Consider the following 20,250-nt stretch of genomic DNA (forward strand, 5'->3'; position numbering starts at 1 on the left):
TAAATCTAGAATTCTTCATTCCTTGAAATGAACCTGAGGATGAGAATGGAGGAGCTGCCCACTGAGTTATTGAAGAATGCTGGGGATGAAGAAAAGCTTAGTCCCTGGTTCTTTGAAAATCAGGATAGTAGCCATTTTTCTCTCTTCTCTCTCTCTCACTCTGCCATTTCTATTAATTAGGTGTATATTTCCTTTTTTGTTCAGGAACAAGTTGGGGCATGGTTTAGCCATCCAGGAACTTTTCCCAGAATGTGCTGGAAAAGTTTGGTGGTGTTGTTGGGAAGCACCTGAAAGAGTGGATGTGCTGATCAGCCTAGCACAATACCCATGTGGGAGTATTGTCAAAATCGAAAATGCAATTTCAGAATGTGCTTACAAGGGCCTGCTTCCAAGAAATTAATGTGCCAATAGACCCACGCCATTAATCAATAATATTGGAACCAACATGATAAAGAGATGTTGACTGAATTTTGGCACATAATGATTAACAAAAAGAACTTTACAGAAACTTTTATCCCATTGACTTGATATCACAGTATTGCACTTTTTAAAATAAGCAAATATTCACATTCAATTAAACATGTTTGCACCCAGTTGATATGTAACAACAGGGAGTATTCAACTGTGTTGTACAATTCTGAGCATGAGATTCAAAACTGGACGCTCACAGAGGCTATTATAACTGTTGAGCAAATTAATGTGCCAATAGATTCGTGATTGAAAAATAGCATTGGTTAATATTGATGGTATTATTGGTGACATAATTTGCCTAAGTGCAACGTCTTGTTGTCGGTTCAAGGATTCAAAACAGGAACAATTTGGTAAGTTATTCTTGAAATAATGTTGAACCTGAGTAGGATGTATTTTTTGTGCATATAAAATATAACAAAACTTTACTAATTGGAGTATTTAATTGTTTGCAGTGTAAGGGTAAGATCAGGATCCAAAAAACTGGTAATATGTAAGGGGCGGGAGAAGAAGTACAAGGGCGGGATAGTCAATTTTCAGATGGGAAAAGGCGCCCTTTCTTTGATTTGATGATCTGCCTGACAAGCTGCCAAAGTAAGATATTTGGGGACAGCTGGCTCACAATCCTGAATCAGAACAGTCTTATTTGGTTCTGAGTTGCAGCAGTCAATATTTTAGTTACGCACTAGACACTTTGAACTTCAAAAATATCCAGAGTGTTTAAGCTACTGTGGCCTTCCCTGCATATCAAGGGAAACCAACTCTGGCATCAGGTTTGGACATGGATGATTTGCAAGCACTTGCTTCTTCTCTTCCTACTTCAGTTTTCATTTTCTTTGCACATCTTCTTCACAGTATATACAGTGGGGAAATAAGTTGCTAATTCACCTCTGTCCAAGCATATAGCTTCATAGCCATCCAGGACTCTAGTTTTTTTACTGTCTTACAAGTGGATATCCTATTACACATCAACTACTTTATTCTATGACTTTGTATTTATTGAAATGAGTTGATGCACCAGTTTACACGGGTCTCCAAGCTGGATGTTGGTTTCAGTTTACTAATGTCATTTCTTCTACCTAGGACATTGATGTTCGTAGCAGTTTAAGTCAATCATCAATCTAGTATCATGAAACTGACTTCTTTCCTACCAACTGGAGTTCACTTTAAAAATAGACTCTTTTGACTATACTACACCTCGAGTGCCTTACTTATCTATCACCTCTGTCTGAGGCTTTCCAGTATGGAACTACTTCTATTTGAAAACATGCTGTATTTTGGAAACATGTTGCAAGAATATTTAAACATCATCTTTATCCTGCATTTTGAGTTGCTGAGGTATACTGCAATGAGTTGCATTAGGAAGGTGTGGTATCACAAGTCTATGCTTTCATCTAAATGCATAATATAATGACTTCTGCATATTTTAATGGTTAGGGATGTTAGAATACTTGCTATTAATTTCAGAATAGCAAGTATAGCTACCATAGGATTCAAGCTTAAGTACTAATACATAATCACATCCTTACTACATGGTTGCCTGTAGAAAATACAGGTTGTTGCAAACTATCTTGGTTACAATAACAAACTGGATGTGCAAACTTTTATCCCATTCACATGGTATCTGATGATGGATTTTCAGTCATGCAGCAAGTAATAGTTTATTCATTTACTGTTTTCAGAGATATCACTTTGTATGGTCAATTAATTAGAATAATTGGAGGAAATCCATGTTTTGGCCACTTGATTTAACATTTGTTTTAGTTTTTTAACATAATTACTGAGATTATAAGTCCATGCATGACGAAAACAGGTAAGTCTACGGTTTAGTTTTGACATAGACTGTGATAATAGTAAAATATTATCACAGTGAGGGTAGAGGCACTAAGTCTATGAGAGTAGCAGTAGACTTAGAAATCTGATTTTAACACAAGCAGGTAGCCTTGGAGTATCCAGAGTTTTTATTGTCCTTTATGTCTAGATCCATAAAATATGGATTTTGAACTGTGGTTACTGAGTTGAGTTGACCCATCAGTTAGTATGACAATATAATCATAAATAAAGTTTAATGCCATTCCAGTTACATGTTGCAATGGGTTTAAATGAACATGACTAAGGGAAATGAAACATGGAAATGGATCTGTGATTAGGATATTCAAAAGATGGTTCGTCTGCCACCTCATTCTCATAAAAAGGAACACCTGCATGTCTTATACAAGAGCTAAATCATTATGGGTTCCTTTAATGAATGGTGTAATTTATTGGGTAAGATAAAATGTGGGTAATAAAAGGAAGCCATAATATCATTTAGATGAAAAGAGGCATTAGGTAGGTGGTGTGGCTTCAGTATGCTTACTGCTAGAAAAATATTATCGCACTGAGTAAATGTGTATGGGCATGAAATATGCAAATACAAGACCGGGATCACATTAAATAGCATGTAATCAGAAGTGGTTTTTACATATCCTTTGCAAATACACAACTGATATTATAACTGATTAATATGAGCAAAGGTAATGAGGGTGAGGTCAGTGAAGTTTCGGGGGGGCCGAGTCCCACACGGTCCAGCTGTCATTGCTAGCAGCTTAGAAGCAGAAGTGTTGCCACCGAGAACCACACTGCGGGACGAGCCAGATTCAAACGAATCAACGCAGGATGTTGGAGGTGCGGGGGCACAAGAGGCTTTGGTTTTAGCAGACATTGGACAGGGGCAGCAAGAAAATGGTATGTAATGCAACTAACCCAGAATTTTTTAGCCTCAACTTAATATTTGACGTGTTAGCAATTACATATTGTGTATTAGTTTTTAATTATATTTTCCTGGTGGCTGTAAGCAAATAAAGTGATTGGGTTTGTGTGAACGCTTTGATGTCTTGATGTAGATCGACCTAGCAAGAAACGGGGAAGAGGGCCAGCTAAGGGCACGTTATTTGACCGACTTAGGAAGGTCGGTAAGATCCCTCTGGTTATACAAGAAGGTCATCGAGGGCCATCATGTGAGAATGCATCAATATTCACGGGCCGATTGACATGGATTATTAAGGTACATGCCGACATGAGGCATGCTAGTTGGAGTTTAGTACCTGAAGACGAAAAGCAAGAGCTCATTGACCGTGTTAGGGTACTTTTATACTTTCTACTAAAAAAGTGCACTATAACAAGTTGGTTGATTAGTCATATGTGCTGATTACACGATGTTAGGTGCTTAAAATTTGTACTGATGTTAACTAATTTTATGCAGGCAGATTTTGTTCTCGATTGGTCGAGAGACAACCATCGTGAGATGGTTGTGTCACATTTAGGCGATAAGTATAATGCATATCATTATACACTACACAAGAGGTATTTGAAATATGCATCACACGAAGAGGCCGTACGGGGTGGGACGGACATGGTCTCCAGACCGGTATGGGAAAAGCTATGTGAACGGTGGGCAAGTCCAACATTCAAGGTAAATATTGTAGAATAGTATTGTCTAAGTAACAATATCCAAAAAAGATGCATCCAAATTTTCTACATAGTCTGAAATATCAACCAGTTAGAAGTTCTTCCTAATCAGCTTCAGTTTTTGATTAATAAGTATAAATGAGGGAAAGACATTCTAACTAATGACTTTGTCATTTTTCTGGAACATCATTGCAGGAGAAGTCCAAAACAAACAGTTCAAATAGGAAAAAACTCAAAGTCAAACATACCGGTGGGCGTAAATCCTTTATAAGGATATTAGAGGAGAAGGTTAGTGACTTTTGTGATTGGGGGTATAAGTCTTAAAGTTTTGCAATAATGATGATCACGTCTACTGTTTCTTGTGTGTTGTAGAGGGCATTGGCGCTGGATATGATAGCATTTTATAAAGAAACACATTGGTCAACACGAAAAGGTCAATTCATCAATGCAGATACTGAACACAAATATGTAAGACATCTTCCTAATTTAATTTGACATACCCAGTGCATTAGTGTTTAACAGTAATGCTGATTTTATCCCATTACAAATTAATTTTTTCAGAATTTAATGGTCGAGAGGTTAGCTGAGAAAGATAGTGAGGAGGATGTAGTCGAAGCAGCTGAGAGCATCTTCAAAGAAGTGTTGGGACAAAGATCTGGTTATGCTCAAGGGATGGGGCATATGGTGATTCCGGACCCCTCTCCTGCAATGAAGAATAGTCGAGCATTTATTCGTCTAGCGGAGGAGAATCAACGCCACAAGAGTGAGGCTGAAATGTACAAGAGCAAGCTAGATCAAATGATGGGTGATATTGCTGCATTGAGGCAGAATTTTTCTGAGCATGAGAAACTGTTAATGAGCTATCGCCAAAGTGAGTTAGAGAGAGGAAGTGAGTCTCATAGAGAGACTCATGAAGATGCTTAGGCATTTCAGTCTAGGATATTTTTTGTGAAGGGTAGGTGGTGGGGGTTTTTTGTGGATTGTTACAATTATGGCTTGCTCAATCCAATGCCCATGGACTTATGTTTATAAGTAGTACTAATTTTGGTAGTTGTTTTGTATAGTTAGGGTGGATATGTATAAGACAGTTGTGGGAAGTTCAGTAATGTAGTTTAGGATCTGCATCTTTTTGTATTCAGTATTGACTTTTTGGGGGTGCAGTAATATCACTTTTGGAATTGACTACCTTCACATTCACAAGATTAGGTCCATGTGGAAAGGGTAAGTTTTGATGAATGCACCAGTATTTTTGAATAAAAACATGGCAGCCTTGAGTAACATTCTTGTGAATACTGAAACTGCTAATTGTTATATATTGACAGGGAAACTTTTAACAGGTTGGGGAAAAGCTCAGCTGAAGCATATGGATCATGGAATGTAGAGCAGGAGTGGGTGGAGATCTCAGAGCAGTTTCAGATGCTTAGAGAATGATCAAGGCTGGCAGCAAATTCAAACTCAGTATGTGTCTTTAATTATTGAAATCAATTAAGATTTCTAGTCACTCAAGTAAAAGTCTCCAATAACCTATTCAATATCACACACATAGGCAGTGGAACTGTTTCATCAGGTTTGCTCAATTAAATTGTTTAGGTATGTTAGATTAGCTAGATAACCTACACACTAAGTAGCTTGGGTAGGTTAAACACCAAATTTCTCTAACTTAGGATAAATTTCCATCAGAAATCTGTGAGTGGTGCTTGGTTAGGACCATTTATGATAAAACAATTTGTATACTAATGTATACAATTAAGTTGCATGGTACATATAAAAAAGTACCACATGAAAACTTGACTATAGGGTATAACAGTATACTCTAGAAGCCAAAATAGAGCTGTGTTTATCATAGAATAGTGACAACCAATATTTACAGTTTGGAGCATGAGTGGATTTTAAATATAGTAAACTTCAATTACATTCAGCAAACACGGGGGTATAGTATGTCAATGTCAAACAGATGAGCGACTATGAACTGTGAGAATCTGAAAGTAATTATGAATTACTGGGTAAAATAGAAAATGGAATCAGCTACCCATGCTATAGCAAGTATATTTTCCCACAGTTCATACTAATGTCATGGATTCTTAACAAGATATGATATGAAGCGAGTTAAGTTTGTTGAATTTCGATACTCATTCTCTGAGAATAACTACTTCATATACTTGATTGTACTAATAGTTTTGGGATAGAATATAACATTTGGTATTTAATTGTTTGCATGGATGAGGCAATAGCACACTTAAATCTACTAATATGCAATCTGGACCTGCAATAGCAGTTGGCATAGAATTGGTAGTGGCTTATATAGTGATAATCCCAGGGAATAGATATTGCTTGATGTTGACATTGTCCAAAATTGCATTTAGAGTCAAGAAAACTAAATACACAAACCTGTATATAATATGATTGGCAAGTAAGGAAGCATTAAAATTATTATTTCTGGTATGGATATAATTTGAATACTATAGAAGCTCCCCCACCTTTTAGCTTTAGTCATGTAGTTTAACCCATTGAAATCACTATGTCAAATTTGATAGATTTTGCTTTTTTACACTTTCAGGAGCAATTTGGCACCATGCTATGTGGATGGATATTGGTAAATCTGAATGTCTGGAGAATGGAAAAATTATAGGCTCCAGTTCTACATTAATGCTCATACGAATCGGTCTTCTTTTCCTGCTCTGCACTAATCCCATTGGAGGTACTTGGATAACATGCTGCCAAATGTGTTAGTTAGGTTCATGGCCTTCAAGTAAACACCCTTATGGATATTCTGTAGGAGATTTTCTATATCATAGGTGCAAGAACAATGTTGGCAGATTTGTACTAGTTGTTGGTGGTTGTGTATGTAACTGAGTTGACAGATTATAAACACACAGAATATACAATCTGTTGTTGATATTTTGACTGGGTAGCCCTTCCTTTTTTCTAAAATTGTTGTTCATGTTCATTGTTGGGATTAGTTATTGTTGTTGAATAACAGGTTATATATGCATCAACTGGCTATAGCCAAGAAGTATACTGCATCCTAAGAACTATAGTTCTCATATTGAACTATAGTTGAAAAACAGGTTATATATGCATCCTAAGAACAATAAATGTCATATTGAAATCTGGACATTTATAGTGTTTTGTTGGTGACAAAATGTACAGATGTTGTGACAATACCCATGGGAAAAATTATACTGCCCACTAAATCATTACGTGGGAAAAAGTTATACCAAATGCTGCAATTGGATCCCCACAAATATTAAACAATATTGCTATTGGTCAAAAATAGGATTTCCACCACCACATTTCACAACAAATAAACGTTTCCCACTAATTAGTCTCAAACACAGTGGCATTTTCCCACCCCTTTAACACGCAGCGTAAAAGTTATTATCACAAATTCACAACAGTCGATTGTGAAGAACATCTTTAATGGATAATCTTCTTTAGCCACGATTAAAAGTCACGGGGATAGTAACCATAATAAGTGTAAACCATATTTGCCACCAAAATTCATCCTGCCAAAACTCTCTATAGCCAAAAAGTGTTGGATGCGGAAACACTTTAACCCACTAAACCAGCCACAAAGTGATGCATGGCATCAAATTTTACCCGACTACTAATTTGTTGCATATAGGATTTTTTGCCACCAAAAGTTTTCAACCCAAATTTAACTATAGCCAAGAGGTAGTGGATGGGAAAAAACTTTATGTCACTAAAATCTCTACATACTTATTTGTGGATAAAAGTAATTAGCGATTAGATGCTCGCATGGGAAGAAGTTTTAATTGCACCAAAATAGTTTGGTTGGCAACATAGTTTCCCACGGATGAAATTACGTATTGACACTATTAGTTTTCATGGCAAAAATTTTTTTTTTGCCACGAAATGAGGAAGTTGGTGGGTAAATTATCTATGCTCATGAAGTATATGCCACGAAGGAGCCACCAGAGGAATTAGTGGGAATAATTTTTATCTCATGAAGGGATTACTTATTCCGACCATTAGCTTTCACGGCAAAAACAACAATATGTTGTAGTGAGAATAAAAGATGAATATGATCTCTCATTGTCAATGCTAGCTCAAATTTATAGTTCCCTCTACATCTCTCTTATTGGTCGCTAGCTTTAGTGAAATGAATATGTGATGTAATCCCAAGCCTATTGCCTTTGTCAAAAAAGCTTTCAAATACCGCTCTGCCTTGCCTTGAATATCATCACCAATTAGCTAGGCAATAGTTCAATGGCTGCAGATAATTAAAAGATGTGATCGATGGCATGGTTAGGTTTCAGTACTTTAGCTTACAACCAGTTTTAGTGAATGACTTTTTGCATGAATGAGCAGTGCTACACCTAGCACGAGATGGGTTCTGATAAGAGCAATTTTTTTTCATTATTTTTTTATATATCAGTAAATATTTTTTTAAAAAATAAAATTCATAATATTATTAAAAAATATTTCTTTAATTACTAAATAAAATAATAATAATAATGATAATTTGTCGTAACCCAACTATGTGAGAGTAACATTTCCCTTATTCAATTTGTTGGTGGGGGGATTGGAATAAAGAAAGTGGGATTCAACTTTCAAGGTGTTATGATTGCATAAATTAATTAGCTAGCTAGTTGAACGCGCCAACAAGCTTGTTTTCCTTGAGCATCCCAATGTAATAGTAATTCCATAGATATGGAAGTACTCATTGATCTTTAAATGAGATTTGCTTAGTGGATTTAGCAACGAAAAATATTTTATTTATAAAGAGATTACGTAAAAATAAATTTATAAATTAATGTGACTTGATATAATATATTAAATTATAAAATTATTTTTATTATAAAATAGATATAACAAATTTCATAAAAATATATCATGCAATTTATAAATTTATTTTATATAATTTTTTTATATCTATAATTCTTTTTCACAACACGTTGTAAGTGGCGTATAGGGATAGCACTGATCAGGAAGTAAGAATTTGGAAAAATCGTTGGCTTCTAGAAATATTATATTTTCATATCAAGGGGTCGATCTGGATTATGATGCAAAAGTCAACTCATAGACATGAGAGTACCTGAGTAGAATAGGGAGAAACTGTCCTGAAACTTCTCGAATGCTACACAAGAGGCTATTTTGAAGATCCCCTTGAGTTTTACTTGTCCTGGTGATAATTAAATTAATTTGGGGTGATCAGAAAAATGATTTATTTTCAGTAAAATCTGCTTAAAAGAGAGCTTCACAACGAAGTCCTAGTCATTGTGTAGGAGAGAGTTCGAGTGCTGTTGTAAGGAAACAAGTTTGGAAATCGATACGGAACATGCATGTCCCAGGAACGACATTAAAGAATTTTGCTTGGAGAGTTTGTAATGATATTCTTCCTACCACCATATATATTGCTTAAAAGGAGACAATTAGGGACGGATGAAACTTATATTTTATGTCATAAGCAGGTGGAAAGTTGTCTTCATGCTATTTTTTATTTTGAAAAAGTAACAGGATTTATGGCTCAAGAGGCCGTATCCTAGCATCTTTCTAGAGTTTCATCCTTGTCAAGATGTTGGTGTTTTTATTCTATGTTTGCAGCAGCAAGTGCTTAATTTGAATTTTGTTGAGTTCTTTACAATAGCTTGGTATATATAGAAAAAATTTGGCCATTTTTCAAAGCAAAGACATTGCACTGAATATTGCTGAACAGAATTCCTTTCAAAGGAACGACATTTGTAGTTGTCGAGTATTTAAGTGCCGTGTAATTTTTTTTTAAAAAAGTCATAAGTAATACTGAACAGAATTCCTTTCAAAGGAACGACTGTATGTTGCATTACTCTTTTTTTTTTTTTTTTTAATATGCTTAATTAGAAGCTATCAGGAATTACATTCTCATTGAAAATCAATCGATAAAGAACGTTATCTATTGTGGCAAAAACATGTTAAGTTGAAAGGGAATAGGGCTCTTTTTTCTTATTTAAATAAGTCTGGTGTGGATGCTATTTTAAGAGATGATTGTGGATCTATTTTGCTTGCTGTGTGCAATGTAGTGAATGGAGTTTGTACTGTCGACATGGTTGAAGCTCTTGCCATTCTCAAGGGTTTACAATTTATTTCTCATATGGGCATTCAAAGTCTTATGGTTAAAAGTGATTCACAAATCATTGTGGTCACATTGAATTCTAGTGATGTGGATTTATCAGCCCAAGGTGCTATTTTAGCTTATATCAAGCACTTGTATTCCAGATTTCAAGTTATCGAGTTCCGTCTGCATATTCCTCGCAAAGCAATCTATTATTCTTGAAATGTCTATGTACTACTATATGTCGGGAGGGCATATGGTCAGAAAAGGTATATGATTAGTGGGAAAATGCAATTTCTCATTAAACAGTTCCGTAAAAAACTCGTGACTTAAACACCAACTCATGGAAAACATCTATTTTTCCCACTAAAGCACCAACTCATGGAAAAAATCTGTTTTTCCCCCGCCACATCGCCTACGGAGAAAGGCCATAGATTTCATGGGAAATGAGCAACGAAATCGAAAAATTGTTGAGAAATGCAACATTTCAATTCCCATGAACAAGAAATACTTTTTATAATTTTTATTCTTCTTATTCTTAATAAAGAAGAAGAATTACGTCTTACCGATCAACAACTTCAATAAGGCTCGAAAGGCTCAAAGGCATTGAAAGGAGATTACAAATAGAGTAATGATAGCATTGATTGGCTTACAACTCATTCATAATTTATATACAAATTTAAACATAATAATAAGTTTTATTAAATTTAAAATCCATTAAATTAAAAATTAATATTTAAAATAATATAATTTTATTTCATAATTATAAGCAAGTTGTTATACAATAATAATTTTATGATTTCTCTTAAGATATCCTCGACAAGGAGCCATCATTCAGACATCTACGTACCACTCTGAAGGAGGGCAATGACTCTCCAACATTTTCAACCCCGTCCCAAGGAAACATCCTCAGTTGGGCACATCAATAGGCTTATTATAGGGTTTAGGTTTTAATGCACAAAAACGCTGGATGCAATTGCAAGGCATAAACGGCGCACAAATGGTGCATATAGCTTGATGATGTGGCAGCCTTCTTTAAGGAAATTGTATTATTTCTAGGTTTGGAGAAATGACGCTATTTCATTCTTTCTTTTGGCCCGATAATCCCCTCTCCCCCATCCCTTCGCGATGCTTCCCTTAGTTTTCTCCTCAGACCCATTTTGTCCAGCCTATTTTATCCGCAAATCCGCTCTTCATTTTATCAAAGGCCCCGTTGACTCATCAAGCAAAAAACCCATTGCAAAAACTCTCCTTTCACTCTCAAATATGACCAGTAATTTTACAACAGTTACAAAACATAAAGAGCAATTGCCTGGACTTTTTGGAATGAGGACGCCATAAAATTTGAAGTTTTTCAAAGAACACAAAAAATTCATGATGAACTACCCTTTGAGGAGGAGAGGACATGAAGAGCTTCAGCAGAGTCAGATGGTACAGGTAGAGTGGAAGCAAGTTTGTAATTTCACTTCACTGCTCACGAAGGCAAAAAAAATTCAACAAAAATTAGCTACCAACACACAATTAAACAAACAAAATCTCTCGTTTGACTATTGAAAACTAAGGTTAGAAATAGAATGGAAAAACAGACGAATTTCTTGGATCCTACCTTTGAATAGTGGTGACTAAAATTGAATTTCAAATCAAAGATACTCGTGATGATCAGTTTTGTCGAACTCCATGTCTCTTTCGTTTCTCTATAGAAATGGATGTGATCCAAGGAAAGAGAGAAGCTTTTTGCACTCTAGAGTCCAACCTATACATACTTGAACACGAAGATCCTAGAGACCCACAAAATTACCAGCACAGATCCATTTGATTTGGATTGACAATCTCGATGCCAAGGACCAGCTTGAGTAGAAGACGACACCACGAAGCCAAACACGACCTTGAGAAGAAGACGACACCATAAAACACTAGAGCACCACGAAGACCCAAGCTTCAGACCACGATGTTGAAGTTTTTGTGAGATCAAAGACCAATTCCAAGTCTCAGACAAAATTAGCACATGAAATTTTTCTCAGATTGGAGACGCCAAAGCACCACGAAGTCACAAATTTTTCTGAGCGTGAATCTGAGCTCGGTTGCAAAAAGAACAAAGCAGAAGTGGGAACTGAGCTCTTTTTTTTTTTTTTTTTTTTGCCTATTTTCTGTTCTTTTTATTTTGTGGCAAAAACTGGTTTTGAAAATGTTACAATTAAAAACGAGCTTGATGATGTGGCGACTATGGGGCGATTTTATTCGTCGACTGTTCGTAGAATTATTGTTTAATGCCAGGTCATCTACTTTTAATACATGCGTTATATTTTAAGAGTAATTTTACGTATACTTGTGAAGTGCATAAACGTCACGTAATTCCTTTAAAAAAAGTGAGATCTATTATTAAAAAATTAATTTTTTTCATGTGGGTCCCATGTTTTATTTATTTTTTTCAAAACAATTATGCGACGGTTGTACAATTCACAGTTGTAAATATCTTTTCTCATAGTTTGAGGAGTTCTATGGCTATTAAAAAAACTACAAAAATAAACTCATAAATTAGCGTGATTTCATGTGATCCATCAAATCTGTTTTACAATAAGGTCAGGTTTGGTTTCACAAAACTCTCATTTGATATCATCTTAACATTTACACACCATTCAAAAATAAAATATTTTTCAATTTCAAATTTTCAACTATTTTATCTAATCATTACTTAATTATTACAACTTTCAACTTTCTTAAAATTTCAAATAAAACACAAAAAATAATTGAACTTTTTCATATCTTAAAACAAAAATGATATTAAAAAATTATATTCTAACCTCTTTTAATTTTATAATTTGTTTATTCAACTTTTTCTTCCTTATTTATTAAAACTTTATAAAAAATTTATTTCAAATTATTTCATTACTATTTATAAATTATCTCCCTATTATTTACGGATTTCTTATCACATTTGAACTCATATGCATAACTAAATGAGACTAAAAAATAATTTTATAATTTAATAAATCATGCCAAATCACATCAATTTATAAAATTAATTTTATATAATTATTTTATGGTTAGAGTATTTTTTTATTTTTAAATCATCGTCGATTATTAATTATCACACCCAGCTTATCTAGTCACTACTGATAGCCATAACCAAAAAAATGGTGTCCACATCAACTCTTCTACTTCTTTGCAAACCATGGCTGTAAAACGGACCAATTGTTAACCAATACACATTTGAAAAAAGCGTGATTTTAATCATTTGCGATTTGAAAAAGCGTGACTTTAATCATTTGCGATTTGAAAAAAGCGTAACTTTAATCATTTGCGAGGAGAATAATGTGTACAATCTTGACCGTGAGATCGTGATACAAAGTGCAAATCAGTAAACCAAAATGTGGATCTTATGGAAAGTATTCAAGACATGACTTGGAACTCGGAGTTTAATCCAGCAGTAGGGGACAATTGGACTCAAACGCCCGAGACGCAGAAAAAAGGCCAGAGCCGAGGCCCATTAGCGTGACTCTGTCTGGGCATCCGGAAGATCATATTCATGGGCTTGAAAAGAGTCTGAATTTCAGTGGTTTGTAAGGAACGTTCGACGAGTCTCCCCCAACCACGACTAGGCTTAAAAAACTGGAAGCTGGGCCGATGGTAATACCCAAAGCAACGTAATATACAATTAAGAAATAAAAACTATATTAAATTTATGAGAGCTCGTGCCATCAACCGACCTTAGCTCAGTTGGTAGAGCGGAGGACTGTAGTGGGAATATTCCTAGTAGATATCCTTAGGTCGCTGGTTCGAATCCGGCAGGTCGGAACTTTCATTTTTTTTTTTTTTTAAACAATTTCAGTTTAAAAAATAATAAAATCAGGAAATTTCAATTCACGTTCATTTTTAATTTTACAAAAATAACCTTACAAACTGACATGATTTGATGTGGCATATTAGACTGTAAAGTCATTTTTATTTTAAAATAGATTTAACGTATTATATGAAATCGTTTTAGTTTATAGATTTAATTTTGTGAGAACTTTTTATAATTGTAGCATTTCTCAATTATAAAGTTTGCTGATGATAACAACAATACTTAATATTAAGTACTCATCTTTCCTAAATATGGTTAAGATCTTGGGTAGCATGTTTTAATCCATTATGTTAAAATTGCCAATTTCTTGAGCTCTTACTATACAAACCCAATTCAAAAGCAATGGAATCAGCCCATTACTCAAATGTATATAGTTAGGATTTAACTAAATGAGGGATGAATATAGACTCTGGAAGAGTTAAAAAAAAGACACGTTAGGAGTGTTTTGGAAAATACAAAAATAGTTTAATTTAGTTTTAAATAAATATGAAAATTGTTTGATATATATGTAATAATCTTTGCTACATTAAGCACTTAATTCAGTGAGCTTTTAATACAAATGTTTAGACACGAAGACAACTTACAAAAGCTCTCACTTTCACATATAACGTAAGTTCAACGATAAAGACTTGAGAAAATATATGCTTTCTGTTGATGCAATTTTTGGTCAAAGATCAGAAGAAAACAAAAGAATAAATTTATTTGCAGAAACCTTTCTCGATGTGGTACCGATCGACCATAACATTGATGTGAAAGCATACGATATCAGTTTATATAAAAACAATATTGTTAGTTTGACAGATGTGTGGTCACATTGCTGCTATAAAGTGAGAGATGCGACTAGAAAAGAATAGAAATGTCACCAAACATGATTGATGAACTTCCTCTCTCTTTAGATTTCTCTCAATGTTGGGAAATTTTACTGATTATTTTTCTCAAAAATTTTATGCTTAATTATTTTTGTATATTATTTATGTACTTTACTAATGTGATTCACTACGTCATTTTTTTAAAATATGAAATAGAATTATATTACATACAGTCTCTTTCCATATTATTTATACACTGCACTGATTTGATTGGCAAAATCGATTATTTTATATTAAAAAAAATGACGCAATCAATCACATTAGTAGAATGTACAAGGAGTACGCAAAAGTAACTATACATAGATTTTTGTATAAAATAACTGTTTTGATTAATCATATCAATAGAGTGCACAAAAAATATGTAAAAGTGACTGTATGTAACACAACAAAAATTTTCATTTCCAACAATCTAGTTTGCATGTAACACTGGAATCTATATGTAAAAATCTTCTCCTGAATTTGCTCACAAATTCTTCTTGTTTTTTAAATCCAAAAGGCTATTTTTAATTTCTTTGATTTTGATTTTTGAGTTTTGGCTTCAATTTCTCAAATTTTGATTTATCAGTTGTTTTGAATATATATATATATATATATATATTTCATGTGCTCTATAGTCTTCAAGGCTCAAGCCGGATCTATTGATTTATGTTTCAAATTCTTTTTCTATGATACAGTCGATTCTTGGTTTGGTTGATCTTTTTGCTTTGGCTTCGAATCTGGCTTGGATGTCGTGGACTTGATGATTGTTTGTATTTGGTTACGTTTGGTTTTTCGTCTAGAATTTTGATTAGATTTTTGGAACAAACAATGAGGTCGTCCTACTCGCCTATCAATAATGCATGGGTGGAAACGATTTTGCCTCTTGGAGATGCATCTTTTCAACGTGATGTATGTTAGGGGTAAAATACTCCCTGCCCAATATGGCATCCTAAGCTCAGCCCACATCAAAAAATAAAGAACAGATAAGAAGGAAATAATAATAAAAAAGAAAAGAAAATAAATGTCTAAGAGAAAAGATGAAAGACACCATAAAAGAGAAAAAAAAAATGAGAAAGGAGAAAAGAAAGCAAATCAAACACATAAGAAAAAATATAAAACTATTATTCCTCACCACTCCCAAGAGTCAAAATAAAGAGAGATCAGATCGTATGAAAAAAAAAAAAGACTTCTTCTAGATGGCTAAGTGACTATTATAAGAACACAGAATTCATTTTCAATCTAATGACGAAAGTTTTAAGATATTATCTTATCTAGAAAAGAAGTTTCTGACCTTTATTGTATACAGAGAAAATGAGAGATCATTAGAGATTGTAAAATATCCATATTATAGTAGATTTGTCCTCTAAATGATCTATGGATATTGGCCCCTTTTCCAAACCATGTAAATATGTATGTCTCTATCTCTATTTATATTTCTTGTATTTATTTTCCATTAACTATTAAGGATGTATATACGGGCACTATACCACCGTTCTAGACTGTTATCGTGGGTTTCGAACTGTCTCATCTAGTCTTGGACTACATCAGTGGGTCGGGAATGACTATTTTTCTTATTCTAATTTATTGTGCATTTTTTGACATTAACAATGTCTACCACTGCAGCAATATGCAAAGTATGTCTCAAACGAGATCTTTCAAGTTGAGTATTCTTGACTTAATTGCTGAATTAAACCAAAACCTATACGCCATGTTGCCATTTATAAACCATAAGTGGCATGGAAAGGGCTTTGCCGCTTTAGAACATGCAAGCTGGATGGGTATAACTACTATAGGTAAGTAGAAACATTAAAATGGCTAGGCATTGAGGCCAAATGACAACACTCACTCTTGTGACAGCCATCCAGAGCCATAGATATTAAATTGACCAATCTTGGCTGAGAATCAGATCATTTCTGACATATTCTTTCATTCTAATCATTTACCTAGACCAGTCAACCTCTTTCCAAAGTGTTTTTTTTTCTTTTTTAAATTTTAAATGAAACCCAATCCAGAGCTGCCAGCGTGTTGCTTAGCTCACACTTCATGGACTTGCGCTATTCACGGGATTTTGATTCCTTTTATCGAGATTATAAATTAGAGAAATATATTTGCCGTTGTGTAAATTATATATATATATATATATATTGGATAATCATATCTTTATACTTTTTTAGTACTGTTTAATTATTCAATTTTTTTCCTTTTATTCTTTGAATTTAGATTAAAAATCTCATAATATGACTTTCCAGGCTTCTTACATAATTGAAAATAAAATAAATTCAATCAACCAATAGAATAAAGAAACCTCTTTCTTTCTAACAATGTTTTTGAAACTCAAAAAGTAAAAGAATGTTAATTTTTATAAAATTGAATTTATTTTTAATTAAATTATATAATTACGTTGATTGATTGAATTTATTTTCTTTTAAATTACACAAGAATGTCATGCCTTTAGATTTGTTTAATTTGGATTCAAAGAGCAAAACGGAAAAAATAACTAAATAATAAAACAATAGTAAAGAAATGTAAGGTATCTATCCATTTTCTTTTAAAATTTACCTTCAACACGAACTTCTACAAATCATGATAAATTTAATTTGGTTGTCCACAAAAAAAATATAATAATAATAATATCAACAAGAGGTGTTGTACTGTTAAGGAAATTTCCTTTTTGGAACTCTTGAGAAAACTTTCTTCATCTATGCAAGTTGAGGATCTAGAAGAAATTACTTTTACAGCCCACCAACTATGGAAGAGAATGAATAACTTTATCTTTGAAGAGGTGTTCACCCCTCCCATCACTCTGGTCTCACAAACTCACTAAGTACTTGAAGAATTCAAATGTTCTCATCAACGGGTTAAAGGTTTGCCAAGGAATGATCTTAGCATTGCTCATCAGTGGACAGCTCCTCCACATGATTCTTACAAGATTAATTGGGATGCTACCATCGACAAAATCTATTGCAAGATTGGGATATGAGTTATAGTCAGAAACTGGGAAGGCAAAGTACTTACTATACTAAGATCATCTTGGGAGATTTTTCTAGACCCTCAGTTGGGTGAGTCAATTGCTCTCCTTAAAGCCACCATGCTGTGTACTGAAATGGGGTCACAGAAAGTGCAATTTGAAGGAAATGCTTTATCATGGTCAATGCAATTAATAACAGTCGAGAAATGGACTTCAATTAGGTTTCTCATCAGAGATGTAAAACAGCTTCTAGGAAAGATGCCCCACTGGTCAATTATGCATGTTCCAAGAATTTATAACAATATTGCTCATGTATTAGCTAAGAATGCTCTACTCCTCACTGGGGAGATAATTCAACTGGAGGTTATTCTTCCATGTATTCTCTCTTTGTTAAGTTGAAAGTAATGAGCTCGGTCTTTTTCCAAAAAAAAAAAAAAAACTAAAGGTGTCCTTTGTTTTGATAAGTCATTTTAAAAATATATACAAAAGTAGAATTATATCGAAAAAAAATTGAAAAATGAAAGCTCAAAAAACTTTAAACAAATCAAAAGCATGACGCAAATGCATCTCAACATATAAATAAAAAATGAAAATAGAGAAAAAAAAATCATAAAAAAACCTAAAAACACAACATTTCAAAAGCACTATAATATATTCAAAGCAGGGAAAGATAGACAAAGGATATATCCAAGTTACTTGGGTTGGGAGGAGGCGATGCTGCCCTCCCTCAACTTAGGTAGCACCTTGGTTGGCCACCAATGCTGAGGGGGAAGGTCCTCCCTCTACGAATGATTGCGTTTTTATTTGAAAATGTTTTAGAATTTTATTTCTTGAAACCTTGAATTATCTTTTCAAGAAATTGATATTTTTGAGTTTTAAGATGCTTTCTTAATTGTCTTGTCTTTTAAGAAATTAGTTTAGAATATTTATATGATTCTTTTAGATTTTGAAAGAATGATTCAAATTAGGCCTACAAACCGTCTAACCCATACTGATTTTGGACCCGGCCAAACCATTCCGCATACCAGGGCCAAAACAACCTGACCTGTAATATTCAGGTTGAATCTAAAAAAGAATACACTCGAATATTCACAGAACATCACTACATTGTAACTAATTAGAGCTCAAACAAACAAAAAAGCACTAAAAAAAATATAAATCATCTGTTGCTAGTCACTTTTGAGTTTTTGGGGGAAGAGAGGGGATTTGGAACGTGTGAAATGGTGGAGGGGTGTCAACAATATCAAGCATGCAGCACCTCCCACAACAAAGAATCAGTCTGCTACACCACAAGCACTGTACTGCTCCACTACCAGTGCTGAGTCGAGTCTACAACAATAAAGAATAGTCTAGAAGAATTTTACATATACACGTGTCACTCTCTTATGCATTCTATTATGCAAGAATATTCTTCACTTTTGTGTATAAATACTCTTCAGTGTACTGAACCAGATAAGTAAGAAAAAATACAAAAAGAATTCTTTCCATTTTCGTATACTCTGTTTCTAACATGGTATCGAGAGCTCGGTGCGACCCACGTCTAGAGCATTCCTATGGATGACAGCTCCGAAACTCCACCCCCACCACCACCACCATCACCACCACCACCACCAACTCCACCTCCACCGTCACCTCAATCTTCTATTCTTCCCCTTCCTTCCTCTTCTCATTTGGTCACTGTAAAACTCAGTCATGAAAATTACCTCTTGTGGAAGGCCTAGCTTATGCCTTACCTCAAAGGACAAAATCTATTTGGTTTTGTTGATGGAACCATAGATGCTCCCCACCCGTTTGTTGAAAACTCTACAAAACCCAACCCAGATTTTCTAATCTGGAAACAACAGGACCAAGCGATTATGAGTGTTCTTATTTCCTCTCTATCTGAAACTTTAATTGCTCATGTTTTAGATACCACTACTTCTCGACAGATTTGGAACATTCTTGAAGATCTCTTTGCTGCTAAATCTCACCCCAGCATCATGCATGTGCAATATCAGCTGGCCACCCTAAAAAAAGGGTCTGATTCCGTTGCTGTCTACTATCAAAAGGCCAAGATGCTTCGAGATACTCTGTCTGCAGCTGGTAAAACTTTATCATCTTCTGATTTTATCACTTTTCTCTTGGCTGGGTTGGGCTCCGATTATGATTCTATGGTCAACTCTATTACTACTCAAGTCGATGCTCTCAGTCCTCCTCAGGTTTATAATCATTTGCTTACACACGAAGCACGTTTATCTCATCAACATGCTGGTTTGACTGCTACTACAGAATTTTCAGCCAATGCAACCTACAAGTACCAACCTGAGTCTAATACTCGTGGTCGTGGGTTCCCTCGCAGTAGAGGTAACTATAGAGCTCGAGGCAGAGGCCGTAATGGTAATGGAGGTCGTCCTCCTCACACCTTCTTCCCTTCCAATCGTCCCACTTGTCAAGTATGCCTCAAAACTGGACACATTGCTCTTAACTGTTATCATCGCTTTAATCATGGTTATCAGTCTCCTCCTCCCCCATCTCTCATGGAAAACTTTACTGTTGTTCCCCCACCTCCAGCTTCAGTTTCATCCATTGACACCAATTGGTATCCAAATTCAGCTGCTACACATCACTTCACACATGACTTTTC

At 34.5% G+C, this 20,250-nt stretch overlaps 1 protein-coding gene, 1 long non-coding RNA gene and 1 other non-coding gene across 3 annotated transcripts; 2 read left to right on the forward strand and 1 right to left on the reverse strand.

The window, feature by feature from the left end:
- Positions 1-974: 974 nt before the first annotated feature.
- LOC122280998 lies at positions 975-6,842 on the forward strand. The gene is made up of 9 exons (XM_043092183.1): positions 975-1,241; positions 2,982-3,192; positions 3,351-3,589; positions 3,710-3,919; positions 4,111-4,203; positions 4,288-4,383; positions 4,477-5,136; positions 5,238-5,373; positions 6,473-6,842. The coding sequence occupies exons 2-7, from the start codon at positions 2,985-2,987 to the stop codon at positions 4,837-4,839; spliced, it is 1,209 nt and encodes a 402-aa protein (XP_042948117.1). The 5' UTR covers positions 975-1,241; positions 2,982-2,984; the 3' UTR covers positions 4,840-5,136; positions 5,238-5,373; positions 6,473-6,842.
- Positions 6,843-11,204: 4,362 nt separating this feature from the next.
- Positions 11,205-12,149, reverse strand: LOC122282009. The gene is made up of 2 exons (XR_006230363.1): positions 11,574-12,149; positions 11,205-11,437 (listed from the first exon to the last, which is right to left on the reverse strand). It is a non-coding gene; the product is annotated as an uncharacterized LOC122282009 (long non-coding RNA).
- Positions 12,150-13,669: 1,520 nt separating this feature from the next.
- TRNAY-GUA lies at positions 13,670-13,762 on the forward strand. The gene is made up of 2 exons: positions 13,670-13,706; positions 13,727-13,762. It is a non-coding gene; the product is annotated as a tRNA-Tyr (tRNA).
- The last annotated feature ends 6,488 nt before the right edge of the window (positions 13,763-20,250 follow it).

The sequence above is a fragment of the Carya illinoinensis genome, chromosome 11 (genome assembly GCF_018687715.1).
Source record: "Carya illinoinensis cultivar Pawnee chromosome 11, C.illinoinensisPawnee_v1, whole genome shotgun sequence".
Taxonomy (NCBI): domain Eukaryota; kingdom Viridiplantae; phylum Streptophyta; class Magnoliopsida; order Fagales; family Juglandaceae; genus Carya; species Carya illinoinensis.

Bases quoted from the DNA above. Each gene is read 5' to 3' on its own strand.
- LOC122280998 (XM_043092183.1), top strand. From the start codon at position 2,985: ATGAGGGTGAGGTCAGTGAAGTTTCGGGGGGGCCGAGTCCCACACGGT. The intron at 3,920-4,110 runs GTAAATATTGTA...ACATCATTGCAG, and splicing joins GGGCAAGTCCAACATTCAAG to GAGAAGTCCAAAACAAACAG. The intron at 4,204-4,287 runs GTTAGTGACTTT...TGTGTGTTGTAG, and splicing joins TAAGGATATTAGAGGAGAAG to AGGGCATTGGCGCTGGATAT.